This window comes from Podarcis liolepis (genome assembly GCF_965112155.1).
Source record: "Podarcis liolepis genome assembly, chromosome: 14".
Lineage (NCBI taxonomy): Eukaryota > Metazoa > Chordata > Lepidosauria > Squamata > Lacertidae > Podarcis > Podarcis liolepis.
Genome location: NC_139569.1, coordinates 22008740 through 22025563, shown reverse-complemented (window position 1 = coordinate 22025563; position 16824 = coordinate 22008740). Strand labels below are relative to the sequence as shown.

The 16824-nt window shown below is 43.0% G+C and overlaps 1 protein-coding gene across 37 annotated transcripts in view; it reads right to left on the bottom strand.

The window, feature by feature from the left end:
* RBFOX1 (RNA binding fox-1 homolog 1) overlaps nt 1-16824 on the bottom strand; it is a 1450244-nt gene that overhangs the window by 11556 nt on the left and 1421864 nt on the right. For 10 of the 37 annotated variants that reach the window (XM_083473685.1, XM_083473683.1, XM_083473715.1 and 7 more), the window contains one exon: nt 16147-16199. The exons of the other annotated variants lie outside the window; for them this stretch is intronic. In XM_083473685.1, coding sequence (XP_083329811.1) covers nt 16147-16199 — 53 coding nt within the window. The remainder of the gene's footprint in view (nt 1-16146; nt 16200-16824) is intronic. 37 annotated transcript variants of the gene reach the window in all.

Here is a 16824-nt window from a genome sequence, read left to right as displayed (position 1 = left end):
CTCCCTCAAATTTGACACAGCTGGTTCTTTGGAGTGGGAGTAGAAAGCCTAAACATTTCATCTTAATAACCACAAAAGTTGTACATAGGAGAAATGTAACTGGATTTCATATTGAAAGGGGATCTTAAGAGATGTGTGCCTTTTTGAAATTGCCTCAAAAACAAGGATCCTTTCCACAGTTTCTTTGAAACTTGGCAGTTGTCCTGCTTTGAACAGTAGAATGCCTGAAGGTTTCAGGCATGTGGGTGGCAAACACGGTAGTTACAGGTATCCAGAGGCTGGTTGGGTCCCTCGTTGACATTAGTGAAAAATGAAAAGAAATGAGAATGGCGAAAACGAATGGACTAACTTTGAATCACTTGTTAAAATAAACGGAAGACAAATGAATGGAGAGCTAAAGCAAATAAGACTTTTAATGGTGGATATGAATGAAGCAACTAAATTCCACTTCTTTCCTTTCTCAACTAGCAGATTTCTAAGATGTACTGTGAGGTGCAAGTTGATTCCTGCCTGGCCCTAAAAAGCCCTACAAAACAGCTTTTCATATGTCTCCACAGACAGTCTTCTGTGAAAGCAAAGTTATACATGGGTGGCATACCTAAATTAAAAACCATGGAAAATAATAATAATAATAATAATAATAATAATAATAATAATAATAATTAATTCAATTATTTAATGAACACAGAGAAAGCAGAATTATATATAAACTGAGGCCAGAACTGACATTTTCCTTATCGCACACCTGGAACTCTACTAACTTCAAGGATGCACCATTCATTTTAGGTGGGGGTCCTATACCTCTGTCTCTTAGATGGTTTTGGCCCACTTGAGTGGCAAAGTAAACCACACAGAAACAAGGCATTCTGGGGTTTTCTTTGGGCCAATCAGCATGGGCCAAAATCTACCCTGTAGGCAAGTGCTGCTCTTATAAACCGATATTGCAACCCATCCACCTACCCACACTTGGTAAAATGTTGCCATACCTGGGGGTGGTGAGGGGAGAGGTAGAGGAAGAGAAGGATTTTTTTGTGGTACCATGTGATTGGCTGTCAGGGCATCGTTTTTTCACATACCCCTCACTGCTGTTTACATTTGGGATGTGGCGCTATAGATCTGGCTAACTGATTGGGTGGGAGATTTGTATAGCTCACCCATGCATGAGGGACATCTGACCGAATATCTCCCATTGGTGACAGGATCCCCACCTGTGATTCAGACCAAATTCTGATAGCAGTTCAATGTCTTCTCCAAAATGAACATGGCAAATCCATCAAATGGGTCACTTCATTGGCCTCTACCAGCAAAGAGCTGCTGCTGGGATGATTCGCTTGCTGCTTTTAAAGAGAACGCTCCCCTCTTTGTGTAATACAAGAGGGTCAAACTCTTCATGAAGAAACCTAAGCATCAGCATATGCAGGGAGACATTTCCAAACAACGGCCGTGCAGATATTATCTCAGAATATATATTGAGTCGTCCCCCCTTTCATGTGATGAATAAACTTTATTTTTCTTCCTCAGGGTGACCTCTGCCTTCAGAATATGATGGTTTTATTATGATTAATAAATTTCATTTCCACAGAGGAAAAGGAACAGTGTCAGCTTAAACGGAGAGCATGCTGGCTCCCTTCTTTTTAAATGCTAATTTCAAAATGCACCCTTACATGACACAAAAATTGAAACGCTCACGAGGGTTAGCCCTCTGGATGCAGATACCCCTCTCAAAGGGAGGCCAGGGCAGGAAACACGCTAGGGGTGTTCAGATGTCACATCCAGTGTGTGTACAACGGGTATACATGTGTACACAAACAGTTGAGATGTGCAAAGCGGCAAGTGTACACTCTTGTACACAAACACTTGTACACATGCGAAGACAGCTTGTACCTGTTGTTAGCTGCCACCATTTCCAGGTTCAATCCTCAGTGGCATCTCTAAGTAAGCTAGTAATGTCCCTTGCCTGAATCCCTGGAGAGCAACTGCCAGTCAGTGTCGGCAGTACTGAATTGGATGGACTCAATGGTCTGACTCAGCATCAGGTGGCTTCCTTTGCTCCTATTAACTTCTGCTTCCTAGCTGCAGCATTTGATGCTGAAGCTCACTCAGCATATGGTTTCTGTTCATCCTCAGATGGCTAAGAAATTAGGCATGAAAGCAAGATTTCAGATGGCAAAAGAGGGCAACAGCTGGATTTTTGTCAGGCAAGGGAGTGCTCTGTGCATCTTCTTTCTTTCTTGGATTTGCACTGTTGTATAATGTGTGAGAGCTGCAGGATTCACTCCCCACTTCACGCACACTAGTTGTTGTGCAATTGTTATTTTCCTTTTGTTTTCAGAACTGGACCCAATCTGGTTCCCATCCAGTGCAACAACTTGTGGCCCTGGATGGTGATGTAATTCCTTATAGAAATGGGTAACCAAATCAGTTCAGTGGGGCTCAGGTGTGAATCATGATGTGGACATAAATGCATTTGAGCATCTTCATCTGCACATGTTGTGTGTGTGTGGAAAGCTGCCTATACAAATGGATTGATGGAGTGAGGCCCTTGAATACAAAGCATCTCTCCCACTTTGTAGCCTTCTTGGGTACCCAACTTTCCCAAAATAGTAATTAAAAAACCCAATTTCCTCAGTTGGGCTGTTGCAGTGTATCTTTTTCCTATTGCTGCACTCAGAGGAAGGTAACACAGGAAGTGTTCTCTTCTGTTATGTTTCAGTCTTTTAATTATGGCAGCTCATTTGAACTAAGAACATAACATAAGTGGATAGAAAAAGTTTCCCCCTCCCTCTCATAACACTAGAACCTAGGGAGATGCAATGAAGCTGAATGTTGGAAGATTCAGGACCGAGGAAAATAAGTGATTCTTCATGCAATGCATAGTCAAACTATGGGACTTGCTCCTACAGAAGGCAGTGATGGCTGCCAACTTGGATGACTTTAAGAGGATTAGACAAATTCATGGAGGACAAGGCTATCAGTGACTACTAGCCCTAGTGGCTATGCTCTGCCTTGGTAGTTGGAGGCAATAATGCTTCTGAATATCATTGGCCGGAAACTGCAGGAGGGGAGAATGCTCTTTTGCTGGTGTCCTACATGCAGGTTTCCCACAGGCATCTAGTTGGCCATTATGAGATACTGAACTAGATGGGCCATTGGCCTGATCCAGTTGGCTCTCCTTATGCTTCTATGAAACAGAACACTGTAATTACATGTTTCAGACTGTATTTGTTGTGACATTTCTCTCTCTTGCCTAAGAGTTGCGTAGAATACAAACTTGTGGCTCAGGAAGCCAACCACAGATCTGCCTGTCAGGTGAGCGATACCTAGATCATCTCCATTTTTGTAGCCCCATTAAAACAGGGGGGGGGGGAGCCCCTGCCAATTCAAGAACACATAGGGGCATGAGAACAAAGGAAACTGCCAGATCATTGGTCCATCTAATGCAGTATTGCTGACACTGACTGGCAGAGGCTCTCTTGGGTTTCAGGCAGGAAATCTTCATGATCCCTACCCAGAGATGCTAGGGTCTGAACCAGAGAAACCAGGATGCTAAGCAGGTGCTCTACCACTGAACTATGGCCCTTCCAACTATGACTCTACTGTAGGCATTCACACACACACACACACACACACACACACACTCTTCAATCTTCTATCTCTGCTGGAGCATTTTGCGCTTTCTGTATAGCTGGGGAAACTGCATAATCCTAGGATTACTTGCACACTCCGTTGCCCATGCGTGCGCTTACAGAGACCCACACACATGCTTGAGTGTGGCACAAACAGAGATAATTCTCTCTCTCTCTCTCTCTCTATATATATATATATATATTTGCACTGCTTTGTTATCAATGGAGGTTTGGAGTGCAACCCCTTCCATTTACAAATTGCAGAACCCCGGCCTGCCTTAATCTTGTCAAGTTGTCACGTTTGACTAGCCATGCAGACTGACCTAGAACTGCGAGCGCAAGAAAGGCAAGCTGTCAAAGAGATAATGACAAAGATGCCAGGAGGGTTTGCCAGTGTTTCTCGCTGAGCGAGAGGGAAGGATTAATCAAACTTTAGCTATGCAAGGGGAGAGGATAATCCGAGTGTCGACTGGTGGCTGTCCCTGTCGTCGCGCCTCTTACCCTAACAGCTAACCTGCAGTAGTTGGCCTGGGAGGGGGTGGGGGGAGATAAAGAGGAAGTCAAGCCCCATGAAAGGCATACACCACTATGGACTACAGCAATAGAAAGATGCTTTGAAAGTGCTAGACAATATAAAGGATATTTGGATTTATTGAGGGGATTCAAGTGTGCACCATAGCACAATAGAGGAGGGGTTGCCAACATAGGGCTGGTCCACATTTCCTCTTGTCCCATGCCTAGAAAGCTTGGGTCTGAGTGGTTTCCCCCTTGCCTCACTCCTTTTCCACTCTCAGAGCTAAACAGAACAACTGTCTATCCACAGAAAACCCAAAAGCCATTTGCTCTGATAGTGTGCTAAAGAATGGTTTCCCCCATTCTTGAAGTGGCTGAGACTGGGGCAAGGGGTAGCAAGGTCAGAGCCATGTGGTTCCACCAGCAGAGCCAACATCACAAATCCAGAGCCTTTGCTGGACAGCTTGATCAGTCGTTCAGGCATAGATGACTTCAAGGCTGGATTACTGCAATGCGCTCTATGCGGGGCTTGCTTTGCGTTTGGACTGGAAAATGCAGTTAGTGCAGAACGCTGCAGCACGGTGGCTGGCAGGAGTGAAACATTGTCAGCATATAACAGAAACAAAATAAAAAAAAATCCTTCCAGTAGCACCTTAGTGACCAACTAAGGTCACTATGTCCGATGGTTAGGAGTGATGGGAGGTGTTGCCCACAACCATGTTGCATCTATGCCAGCCTTCCCCAACCTGTTGTCTTCCAGATATTTGGGGCAGGAACTCTCAGTAGCTCCAGAGCAAGAGAGTGGGCAGGTAAGCATGATAGAGAAGGTATGAGCTTTCATGTGCGTGCACACTTCTGTATCTGAAGAAGTGTGCATGCACACAAACGCTCATACCAATAACAAACTTAGTTGGTCACTAAGGTCCTACTGGAAGGAATTTTTTTATTTTGTTTCGACTACGGCAGACCAACACAGCTACCCTACCTGTAACTAGATATAACAGAGTTCTGCTCGGAGATGTGCATTGGCTGCCAATTTGTTACTGGGCCAGACTCAAGCTGTTATTAATAGGTAAGGCCCTTAACCGCTTGGGGCCATTTTACTTACCCCATATATAACCACTCTGATCTGTGGAACTGGGACTTTTACAGGCACTACAAAATGTTCATGCTGCACTTGGAAGTAACTGATCTAGTGTGGCAGCTGCTACAATCTGGAACTCTCTGCCTATTGACATGAGGCAGGCACTTTCCTTGTATCTTAAAAACCACTTCTGCTGAGGCTAGCATATCCATGCATGTAAAGCTGACATGTATTTTAATCAGTACTTTTAGAGTTCTAGCCATAGTTAGTTCTAGTCAGAGCAGACCCGTAGAAATTAATGACCATGACTGACCAAGCTTTATTAAAGTCAGTGGATCAACTCTGAGTTACAAGTTAGCCGAACAGAACCATAATAACAACAAATAAGAATAATAAGAATAATAAGAATAATAATTTATTATTTCTACCCCGCCCATCTGGCTGGGTTTCCCCAGCCACTCTGGGTGGCTTCCAACAAAAAAATACATTAAAACATCAGTCATTAAAAATTTCCCTAGACAGGGCTGCCTTCAGATGTCTTCTAAAAGTCAGAGAGTTGTTTATTTCCTTGACATTTGAAGGGAGGGTGTTCCACAGGGCGGGCGCTACTACCAAGAAGGCCCTCTGCCTGGTCCCTGTAGCTTCACTTCTCGCAGTGAGGGAACCGCCAGAAGGCCCTCGGCACTGGACCTCAGTGTCTGGGTTGAACGATGGTGGAGACGCTCCTACAGGTATACTGCGCTGAGGCCGTTTAGGGCTTTAAAGGTCAGCACCCACACTTTGAATTGTGCTCGGAAATGTACTGGGAGCCAATGTAGGTCTTTCAACCCTTGGCTTATAATGTATACTTTTGTCAATTTTTTTTCATTTCCCCTTTTCATAAGCTTATTTTTAACATTTGTTTTCTACTGACAATTTCTAACATTTATTCTTTGTAAACTGCATAGAAGCTTTATTTACAGTAAAATGGTATGCAAATGTTGTTGAATAATTAGGTAAAATAAACTGCATGGCTCTGCCTTTGCTGCTGCCATACTCTGCAACAAACTTGTCCAGCTAAGCAGCCACGATCTTGGTGTTGGGAGGACTCTGCCCCATCCACACACCCTATTACTGGAAAGCTCATTGCCACTACAAGGTCCTCTTTGGTCTAAAGCGTTACATAACTACGCCAAGTAAATAAAAATCTGAACATCAGTTGAATAGGATTCTTAGGCAGATCTACATTCATGGTTTATAATGTTAAGGAAGGGTTAAGGAATGGTTAAGGAATGGTTTTCATAATGTACCATACTTTTCCGTGTATAAGACAAGGTTTTTTTACTCTAAAATAATGTAAAAAATAGTGGGTCATCTTATGCATGGATAGTGCAGAGCAGGGATGGGCGATTATATAATAATAATAATTTATTATTTATACCCCACCCATCTGGTTGCATTTCCCCAGCCACTCTGGGCAGCTTCGAATCGAGCATTAAATATTAAAAACTTCCCTAAACAGGGCTGCTTTCAGATGTCTTTTAAAGATAAGATAGCTTATCTTGGTTGCAGCTGCGAGCAGGAGCTTGTCTGTGGCGATTGGGTGGGTGATTGGTGGCTGCGGCAAGGGCTGCTGTGGATTGACTACCGCTGCTGCAACTGGGTGTGTGATTGCTGGCAGCAAGCGGGCAGACGGTTGGTTGCATCAGCGACGCATGCGATTGTCAGTGTTTGCCAGTCATGTGAGTGATATTAGGCATCCCCCCCAAAAAAAAGCTCAAGAACTCTGGGCAATCCTCCCCCAAAATAGGGGTAGTCTTATACACGGGGGCGTGTTATACATGGAAAAATGTGGTACTTGGACACATGACGTCCTACTTTTAATGTTCATAATGTTGACACCAGAGGGCGCTGCGGAGCAACCAGCAGTAGGGAGACAGTATTTTGATGGAAAAAAACAAAGGTACGAAGCACTTTAATTTACAGGTATTCCCTGTGCTATTTTAGGAGGATATATCTTAATATCGTTCTAATAACATTAAACAGGTCAGTGTAGATCCAGCCTTAATTTTCCTCGAAAAGTTAAAAGTTTTCAGATTCCTCCACCAAAGGCATCCCTCACTCGTTTGGTGAATTGGTCTGCCAAATACATCCATCAGACCCCTGGTTATATATTTGAACTAGTACATGTTGGAGTGAGGTGCCATTCATGCACAGTCTTCTTAGGGGTTTTATCTGATGCTCATGCAACTTGACAAACCTGAAGCTCTAGTGAATATAGAACAAAAAGTGTTATCTGGTTTTACATTTCCAGTCGTTCCCCATCCCCACCCTAATATATTCACCTATTTTCTATGCCTTCCATCATTTATGAACAAGAACATGTTATAGACCTGGACAATAACCCTAACTTGTTGGTCCCACCCATACCCAACTCCTCATAACAGTCCTGACATCTTGGCTGCAGGTAGGGAAGGACAAGTTTGTCAGTTTCAGTCCCTCTCAGTTTCTACTCCCCCAACCCCAATCTTACATTCAGTTTTGTACATTCCGGGGGGGGGGGTACTTAAACTGTTACGAGATGCTCAGTTGCTCCAAGCTGTAGCTTTGCTAAGCAATCAGCAATTCAGGTGTAAATGAAGTAGTGACTAAGAATGGAAGAATGTGTTCATTTTGGTTCTCTCATTTTCCCAATCTTAAATTCAGTTCTCTACATTTCTACAGCAATTTGCTAATTTTCTTACTTTTTTTTAAGTCCTCGTGAAAATTCTTCAGCATTTTACTCTGAATTTCTCTTCACATACAAATTTGCATGTGCAGGTTTGACTAGAGCACACATTTCTAGAAACAGTTTCTCTCAATATAGTGCATCTTAATGATCTTTTCACTAATACATCCATTGTTGTGCACACATTTGCCTAATAAATGGATTTTTGAAAACACCGGTTGGTTGGAAAACTGCATCACAAAATTCAGATTAAGTGTGAATTTTGAAGGACAGCTGTGTTTCAGTTTGCTTATTGTTTCAGAATGTGCAAATTTGATAGCGTCAGCTTTAAATGTGCCCTGAATCTAATTCCTCATTTGCTATGGTTTGGAGCAGCAACTTTGCTATTTTTATTTTTTATAAGGAGAGTGGGGAAGAAATACCCTCACTACCTTGCAAATTGCGGGGCACCAACCGTTTTGCAGCCTGAAAGCCACTGTTACAAGCATGGGGTGGGAGTGGTTTTGATGATGTATTCAGGTTCCTTCCAAGTCTAAGGTTTTGTAGCTGTAAGATGAGAGCCTGTAGTACAAGGAACTGCTGAAGTGGTCAAACTCTTTGATAAGTTAATGGCATTAGCCAAGCCTGCCAAGCATCCTTTATATATGGCAAAAGAACTCGTCAAGCACAGGTGTGTTGCCATAAAAACAACTAGCTAGTGATGCCTCTAGGAGAAGGGTGTAGGCCTTTCCCCCTCACCTAGCTGGACACCAGGTTATCCTAGGGGTAGGAGAATGATAGGCTAGGACCAAGTGGGGCAGTCTCATTTGGAGCTGGGAAGACACTCCAGACTTGCTCTATGTGATGAAACCAAAGCTTTGAGGGGGCTTCCATGGCAGCCTAATGGGGTAACAAGATCATGTTTTCTATGTGTGTAAATAAAACCATGTATCCAAAAACACCACAATCTCCAGTGTTGGGCAGGTCAGGGATAAAAAGTGAGCAGAGCAAACAATGTATCTGTTACCTTGGTAAAGCAGGATAGTTTTCACACATACTCACACAACCCTCTTTATCTCCCACCCAGGCAAGCAAAAGGCATTATCAGAGTTCAAGGACTCACTGTGGCCTTTCTAAAACACTTGATGCAGGTGCAATGTAGGGCAGAGAGAGGTGTGGCTTGGGGAGACAGGTTGTAGTCTATGCAAGGGATGTGCTTTGGCCACCTGATGTGTACCAGGATATAGCTGGGGATCTCTCTGTTTTTGACACATCAGAGCTTGAGGAAGGTTGAACAGAAGGGGAACACACACACACACACACACACACACACACACTGTGTGTGTGTGTGTGTGTGTGTGTGTGTGTGTGTCTGTAGAATTCATATGTATGGAAGAATAAGAAGAGGAAGAACTGACAAAAGAGTATAATCTAGTAGTATGGTAACTTGTGGGACGTGGGTGGTGCTGTGGGTTAAACCACAGAGCCTAGGACTTGCCGATCAGAAGGTTGGCGGTTCGAATCCCCATGATGGGGTGAGCTCCCATTGCTCGGTCCCAGCTCCTGCCCACCTAGCAGTTCAAAAGCACGTCAAAGTGCAAGTAGATAAATAAGTACCGCTCCGGCGGGAAGGTAAACGGCGTTTCCGTGTGCTGCTCTGGTTCGCCAGAAGCGGCTTAGTCCTGCTGGCCACATGACACGGAAGCTGTATGCTGGCTCCCTCGGCCAATAAAGTGAGATGAGTGCCGCAACCCCAGAGTCGGTCACGACTGGACCTAATGGTCAGGGGTCCCTTTACTTTTATGGTAACTTGTAGTAGTAGTTTTGCAGTTTGATAAGGCACAATATTGTGTGGGTCCCCCCCCCCCATTTCTTAGTTGACTACAGTGGTACCTCGGATTAAGTACTTAATTTGTTCCGGAGGTCCGTTCTTAACCTGAAGCACCACTTTAGCTAATGGGGCCCCCTGCTGCCGCCGTGCCACCGGAGAATGATTTCTGTTCTCATCCTGAAGCAAAGTTCTTAACCTGAAGCACTATTTCTGGGTTAGCGGAGTCTGTAACCTGAAGCGTATGTAACCTGAAGCGTATGTAACCCGAGGTACCACTGTACTTTGTTGTATTTTTACTACACTATTAGCTAATTATTCTACTGCATTTGCTGTATCTTTATTGGTGTACACTAGGGTAGCAAATGTGGCACTTTCTAGATGTTGCTGAACTAGAACTTCCATCATGCCTCACCATTAGCCTTTAGTCACACAATTGGTGTACTGGATTCACAGAACTGTAGAGTTGGAAAGGACCCAGAGGGTCATCTAATCAGTTTTGAGATTCGCCACCTTTGGGGAATTTCACCTCCTTCTAAGATGAATAAAATAGTCTAGTTAACCAGGGTGAGAGCTCCATTTTGAATGCATTATAATATTCTCTCAAGGTGCCATTTGGCCATGGTGGTTTGCCCAATTTTAGTCTTTTTATTGCTTCCTTTACTTCCTCTGGGGATACTGGTTGATTCAAATAATCCCTGTGCTCCTACAACAATGTTTTAATGCATACTTGAGAGGTAAGCCCCTGTAGAAGATTGTGAAGCATTCTTGGAGGAGTACAGGGAAATATAATATTCTTGGAAGATTTCACCAATCCCCAAAGTATCATTGCATATTCATCCTTGGGCATCATGCATGCAAGTAATCTGATTTTTTTTGGTGTGTGGTTTTTTTTTTAACTGCATGAGCTAAGAGACAAGAAACTTTGTTACAAAATTAATAATAAACATTTCTACCTCTCATTATTGCCTTATGTATGTGTTCAGTCACAAGGAGTTGTAGTTCAGTGTGAACTTTTTTTACAGCCTGACTTAAATTTTTAGATTTTTAGTTTTGTGACTCCTTCTCTAATATTTTAATCCTAGCAGTAAGAGTATTGATTTCAGATTCATAAATCAGAAATTTTCCTGCTTTGTACACATTGCTTGGCTGGTTAAGTGTATTGGAAAATTCAGAGAAGTGTGATTTTCACAAGAAGACTGCATTTCAGTTTGCACACTGTTTCAGGAGGTGTGAATTAGTTAGGTTCACTTTTAAATGCAAACCAGTTCCCTCCCTCAATACCTAGCTATGCATATATGTATGGAAGCTGGAGATGTATAAAAGTCCCCCCCCAACAGCAACAACCCTCAGTGGCAGTACACACACCATAAGAACACAAAATGCGCCTTGTTCTCACTCTCTAGTATGACAGTTGCTCTTTTTGGCAATGTTTGGCACTGACTTGAGAGGTGTAAATTTATAAATACATACATGCATATTTTGTGGTTAGCACATTTGGTAGTACACTGAATCCTGAAACTATTTTTACAGTTAACCCAAATGCAATAGATCCATTCAGAATAAAGATGTTATGCAAAACAAATAAACAAACCCAGGATGCCTGTTTCATTAAACAGAAAGGAACAAGAAACAACCCATGCAGAGGAGGATTTTTGGGGAGGATGGAAATGGCAAAAGTCTGTTCTAGTTGTCTTGGCACCAGCAACATTAGATCAGCAAAATCCCAAGCTGGGGTGAGAATAGAAGGAAAAAGGAAGGGTGGGGGAGAGTAGCCAAGTATCTCAGAGTAGGACAGAACCGATCACAAATGGGTGGCGCCATGTTTTGTAAGAAGCATGTTATGTTTCAACCTTTCTCATCACTCTATGGAAGGAGTAGAGAACCTCAGGCCTGGAAGTTAAATGTCTCCCCAGACCACTCCCCTTCCCAGCCACACCCTTTCTCCCTTGGCCACTGCACACCCTTCTTGGGTGCTTTTTTCATGTCTGTGAGCTCTGAAAAGTCTCTTGCTTGCCTGGATGAAGGATAGAGAGAAGGGTGCATGATTGTGTGCAGAAGCCAGCCTACTGCCAATGTAAAACCGCTATCAACTGCGTCACTCATTTTGGCATCTGTCTCCACCTACTACTAGCATGTGGTCCCTGGAAGGTTGCCCCAAAGGGAATGTAGTAGTGGATGAGGATGTTCAGAAATGGTACAGGACAAGAATATTATACCTTTAACAGTAACAGCTCTATATGGAATTTCAGCAGGTGCTTCTCTTCCCCACTCCTGCGTGATAAGCTGCCAATATTTCTTCTACCACACCTCTATTAGGTTTAAAGGAAGAGAAGGCCCCTCCACCCTCTGCTTAGCCTAGGGCTAAGTGTATTTACCCTTTCCAGTGCTAGTAATAATGCTTAGCTATGTTCTAGAAAATAAGAAAAAAAAGAGGAGCTATAACTATATCCTTCCACTCTTCTAGAAAGTTCAAACTCATAAAGTGCTACACATTATGTTCTCTACACTGGAAGATCAAGCAGAGCTGTTCCTAAGTAAGCCTCAGTGAAGAATGTGAAAAGGTACATTCACAAAACAAGGTGGTTGTTTTCTTTCACCCTCCATTGTACATTGACTTTTCAAATGCTTTGGGAATAAAGATGTCTGCTTGGAAGCATGTGAGAGGAACTGAATTCAACAGCAGTGCTCTTCCCACTTGTGATTCCCAGGAACTAGTCTTCAGAGGCATCCTGCCTCTGATAGTGTAGACAGTACATAGCCGTTGTGGCTAGTAGCCATTGATAGCCATGATTATGCCTCTTTCTTAAAGCTGTCTAAGTTGGTGGCCATCACTACTTCTTGTGGGAGCAAATTTTATCATTTAATGGGTCCATTGTGCTCCTGTCCAGGAAGGTAGTTCTTTTGGTAGTTTACCAAGTCTCATCTTCAGGTAACATCAAATATAATCCAGCTCCAGTCATGTAGTGTCTTCTCAGCCTTCCCAGTTCCATTAACTTCCAGACCCTGGAGCCATGGAGTAAAGGGAGCACAGGCAGCTGAACAGGCTACAGTGCAGAGCATGTTCATTCTGAAACCGTACGCTGGTTTAAATTAATGCTCTGCTTCCAATGTCATGATGGGATGTATCCAAATAAGTTCTATTCAGAGTAGATCCATCAATTCTAATTAATGAAAATCAGCCCTGTCCATTAATTTTCAATGGGTCTACACTGAGTAGAACTTACTTGGCTACAATCCTAAGCTTTCACCAAACTGTCTTCAGTAGTAAAGTCATAAAGGACTTCATTTCTGTATATAAGAACATAAGAAAGGTCTGGTGGCTGGATCAGGCCAGGGACCCATCTAGTCCAGCACCCTCTTCTCACAGTGGTCAACCAAATGCATGTGGAAAGCAAGACCTGAGTGCAACAGCAACTCTCCCCATCTGCAGTTTTCACTTGTATTCAAAGGCATACGTCATTCAATAGCGGAGGTAAAATGTAGCCATCATAGCTCGCTGCCACCAATAGCATTTTCCTTCTAATCCACTTTTAAAGCCATCCAAGTTGGTGGCTATCACTGCCTCTTGTGGGAGAGAATTCCACAGTTTTAACTATGCACTGACCATCCTGAATTCCTTTCATTGATTCACAGGGATGGGAGGGACTTAAAGGCATCTAGCTCAACCTCTTGCTCAGTTCAGGATATAGCTGCAGGCATTCCTGACAGATGGTCACACAGCCTCTGATTAGCACTTTTATGCTTCAGTGAGGATAGATCTGCTGCTGTTCCTCTTCCAAACTGAGGAAGAATTTAATGGCTATCACACATGTTTGTCCAAAAAGGAACCTGGTTTGATGAAAAGGGTGCTCTACTACTCATGGGAACATAGGAAGCTTCCTTAAAACAAATCAGAGACTGTTACTCCATCTAACTCAGTATTGTCTACATGGACGGAAGTGACTCTCTAGGATTTCAGACAGTGAGTCTCTCCCAGCCCTGGAGATTCCAGAGTTTGAACCTGGGACCTTTTGTATGCAAAACAGTTGCTCTACCACTCAGCTATGGCCCTTTCCTATCAATTGCTTCTTCTCATGAGGACAGAAGTAATATGATCTACTTCTGAACAACTTGCACAGTCCTGTTTAGGAAGCCCCCAAGAAACAGTGCAATCCCCTTCCCTGTAGTAATTCAGCATTGAAATACCACCAACTGAGCGTTAATCGTAATATAGTAGAAGCACATACAAGAGGGGTGGGGTCACTTGTGACCCTGCAGATGCTGCTGGAATCCTTCACCATTGGCTAGGTTGGTGTTGCTTGGAGTCCAACAACACCTGGAGGGCACCAGGTTGACATCCCCCCCCCACCTGACTTAAAACAGCAGTTCAAACTTGGATAGTGTGGTTTGGACAGAGACCCTCAACAGCATTTTTTAAACTACTGTATAAAAAGAACAAAAAATTGTTCTGTTTGAGAAAGTGGGAGGGCAGATAGTTCCATCAATTATCTATGAGTAAGTTCCATTGAACTATGCATGGATACGCATGTCTAGGATTGCACTGTTAATGTGTACAGTAAATACATACTTAGTTGTGCTAGGCTTGATTAGGGATATTCCACTGTCTGAGCTGGAATGTGCTCCTACATCATGATAATGAACAATGGCTGTTTCATTGTAAATGACTATAGTGGAAGTATTGCAGGACCCCAGTAAACTCTACTATATTATTCCATGGTTTTACTTTTTTGGGGGGGGGGTGAAGTAAGCAGGGTTTTGAGCGGCTTCAGAAAGCAAAACTGTGTGTTTACAATGTTTTTGTTTTTATAGTGCATCTGCATGGCATCATGCACAAAGCACTCTGTTCTCCATTCCTTTGTTCAGGTCCTGCTTTTTTTAACTTCATAATTTTATGAAATTAATGCTCTTTTTTTTTTACACAATGGAGCAGACAGATGAAGATAGCCTATTGTGCATCTGTTCAGTAGATTGGGGTGGGGGTGGACAGATATGGCTTGTATTGCTCTAACTATTGCCTATTCCGTGTTTCATCTCTCTGCTCTGCTCCGCTCCAGCAACTGACTCTATCACTTTAACCCTTCCCTTTCCAAGCAGCACAATTCTCCCCCACCCCCACAAAACCCCCCACAAAAAAACCCCAAATAGTGGAAGGCAATCATGGTCAGGAGTTTAGCAAGGGGGAGAAGGAGCACTTAGGCTTTTCATTATAGTATAGTTCAAATCCAAATCCCTCCCAGTATTTAGATCTGGGGAAAGGGGAACTGCTCACCTGGCTACAAAATATCACTGGGTTTTCAAAGTGTGGAAGAAGTCTGGTTCTGCCAAACTGTCCATGTCCAGACACACCCTGTGGGTGCCGTTGAAGGGGAGTGGTACACAATACAGATTCTCTGTAGGTGTTCTGGAACCATTAAAGTAGCTAAACCCCAAGAACAATGGAATCCCCAAGCTGCTTTGAAATCTCTCCTTAGTTTTTAAAAAGTAGCTTAAAAATAGCTTGTGCCTTTAAAAGAAACTGCAGCTAGTTTTTATGTGCTGCTGCTCCCAACCAATCTTGGTTAGAGAGAAGCAGTGGAGAGAGTTCAAGTAGGGGTGGATTTAAAAACAAAGGTGAAAAATAGGAAGGGGGGGGAGAAGGAAAGAAAACCTTCACAGAGTATGGGCATCCCCAATGACAATTTAAACTAAATCAAGTAAAAGTTAGTTGTCTCACTGAAAAACAACATACTGGGACTTAGGCCCATTTATGCATGCACACAACTAGTGTTGTTGTGGCCAATTCAGCTTCATGTGAAATTTTATTCTTCAAGGTTGGTCCCAAAGGTGTGTTTATGATGTGACATGAAAGTGAGGCACCTCTGAAGGGCCTGGGATTTACTTGGGTGTGGTAGAAACACATTGGCAGAAAGACTCACATGGATGGAAGCCTTGATGAATTTTTGGTGAAGCTCCAGGTTCAATGATTACTATACCAGTTGGGTGTGGCAGTCAGTGGGAATCCCACCAGTACAAACATGTGCAACCAGGTTTGACTAACTGAAGTCCAGTTGGCTGCAATGGGGGTGTTGTTTTTTCCAGGATTAGACCCAGGGCCTTTAATTGTGTTTCCAACTTGGGATCTTGCTTTTTCTCCACCTTGCACAGCTGTTTTTTTAAAAAAGAAACTTCAGAATAACTATTACTTTCCTAGATCATGTAATCGTGAAACAAAACATCAAACGTCAGCAGAATAACCTAATGTGTTTCCTACGCCAGAGCCTAGAGGCTTTGCGCTGTGACTGAGGGAAGCTATTCCAAAGATTTATCTTATGGGCTTTACTTGGCTTTCTCTAGTGATTAACTGTGTCATGTGTAAAAGGATATTGAGACTCGGATGGATGCATCAAGAAGTATCAATGATTGTTACCTGCAGAGGTGTTACAAGAAATTTCATCTGTTGCAACGAAGACGAATTGATTTCTGCAAGAGAAGATAAAATTCACAATACTGCTTGCTGACTGGGAAAGCTCCTAGCTGCCGATTGACTTTATGTTTACAGATGGGTTAAGGGGGGGGAGGTGCTTAATTTTAATGAATGCAGAGAGGAGGAGTGTTGACATATCCTGTTACTTGAGAGTTTCTAAGGGTCACAAGATTGACATGCTAGGTCCCTTTCAATGGCATAATGGTGATGCTGGAAAATGGACGATACACAAGACTAGGGCATTGGGGATGTCAGTTTTAGCATTGCAAAAGTGCTCATGCTGAATTATACTTCACACTTTCCCTTTTGTAAATGAAGCTACATTTATAATAATGTATAAACTAAATTAAGGCAAACAATGTTGGTTTATAGCACCCTTTTCTTCCTTCTTATTGTTGTTCTTATTGGGGTGGGGTGGGATAATCTAGTAAAACTAACAGCAAAAACCAGCACTGAAAGTAGAAACCTGGGACATTTTGGACCACAATTCATACCACACAGCTCCAATGTCAGTATGAAAATAATGGTTTCAGTATCCCACCCACCAAAAACATTTATGACACAATACATGATTCTAATACACCAGATGTAGTGAATCTTTGGCCCTCCAGATGTTGTGAA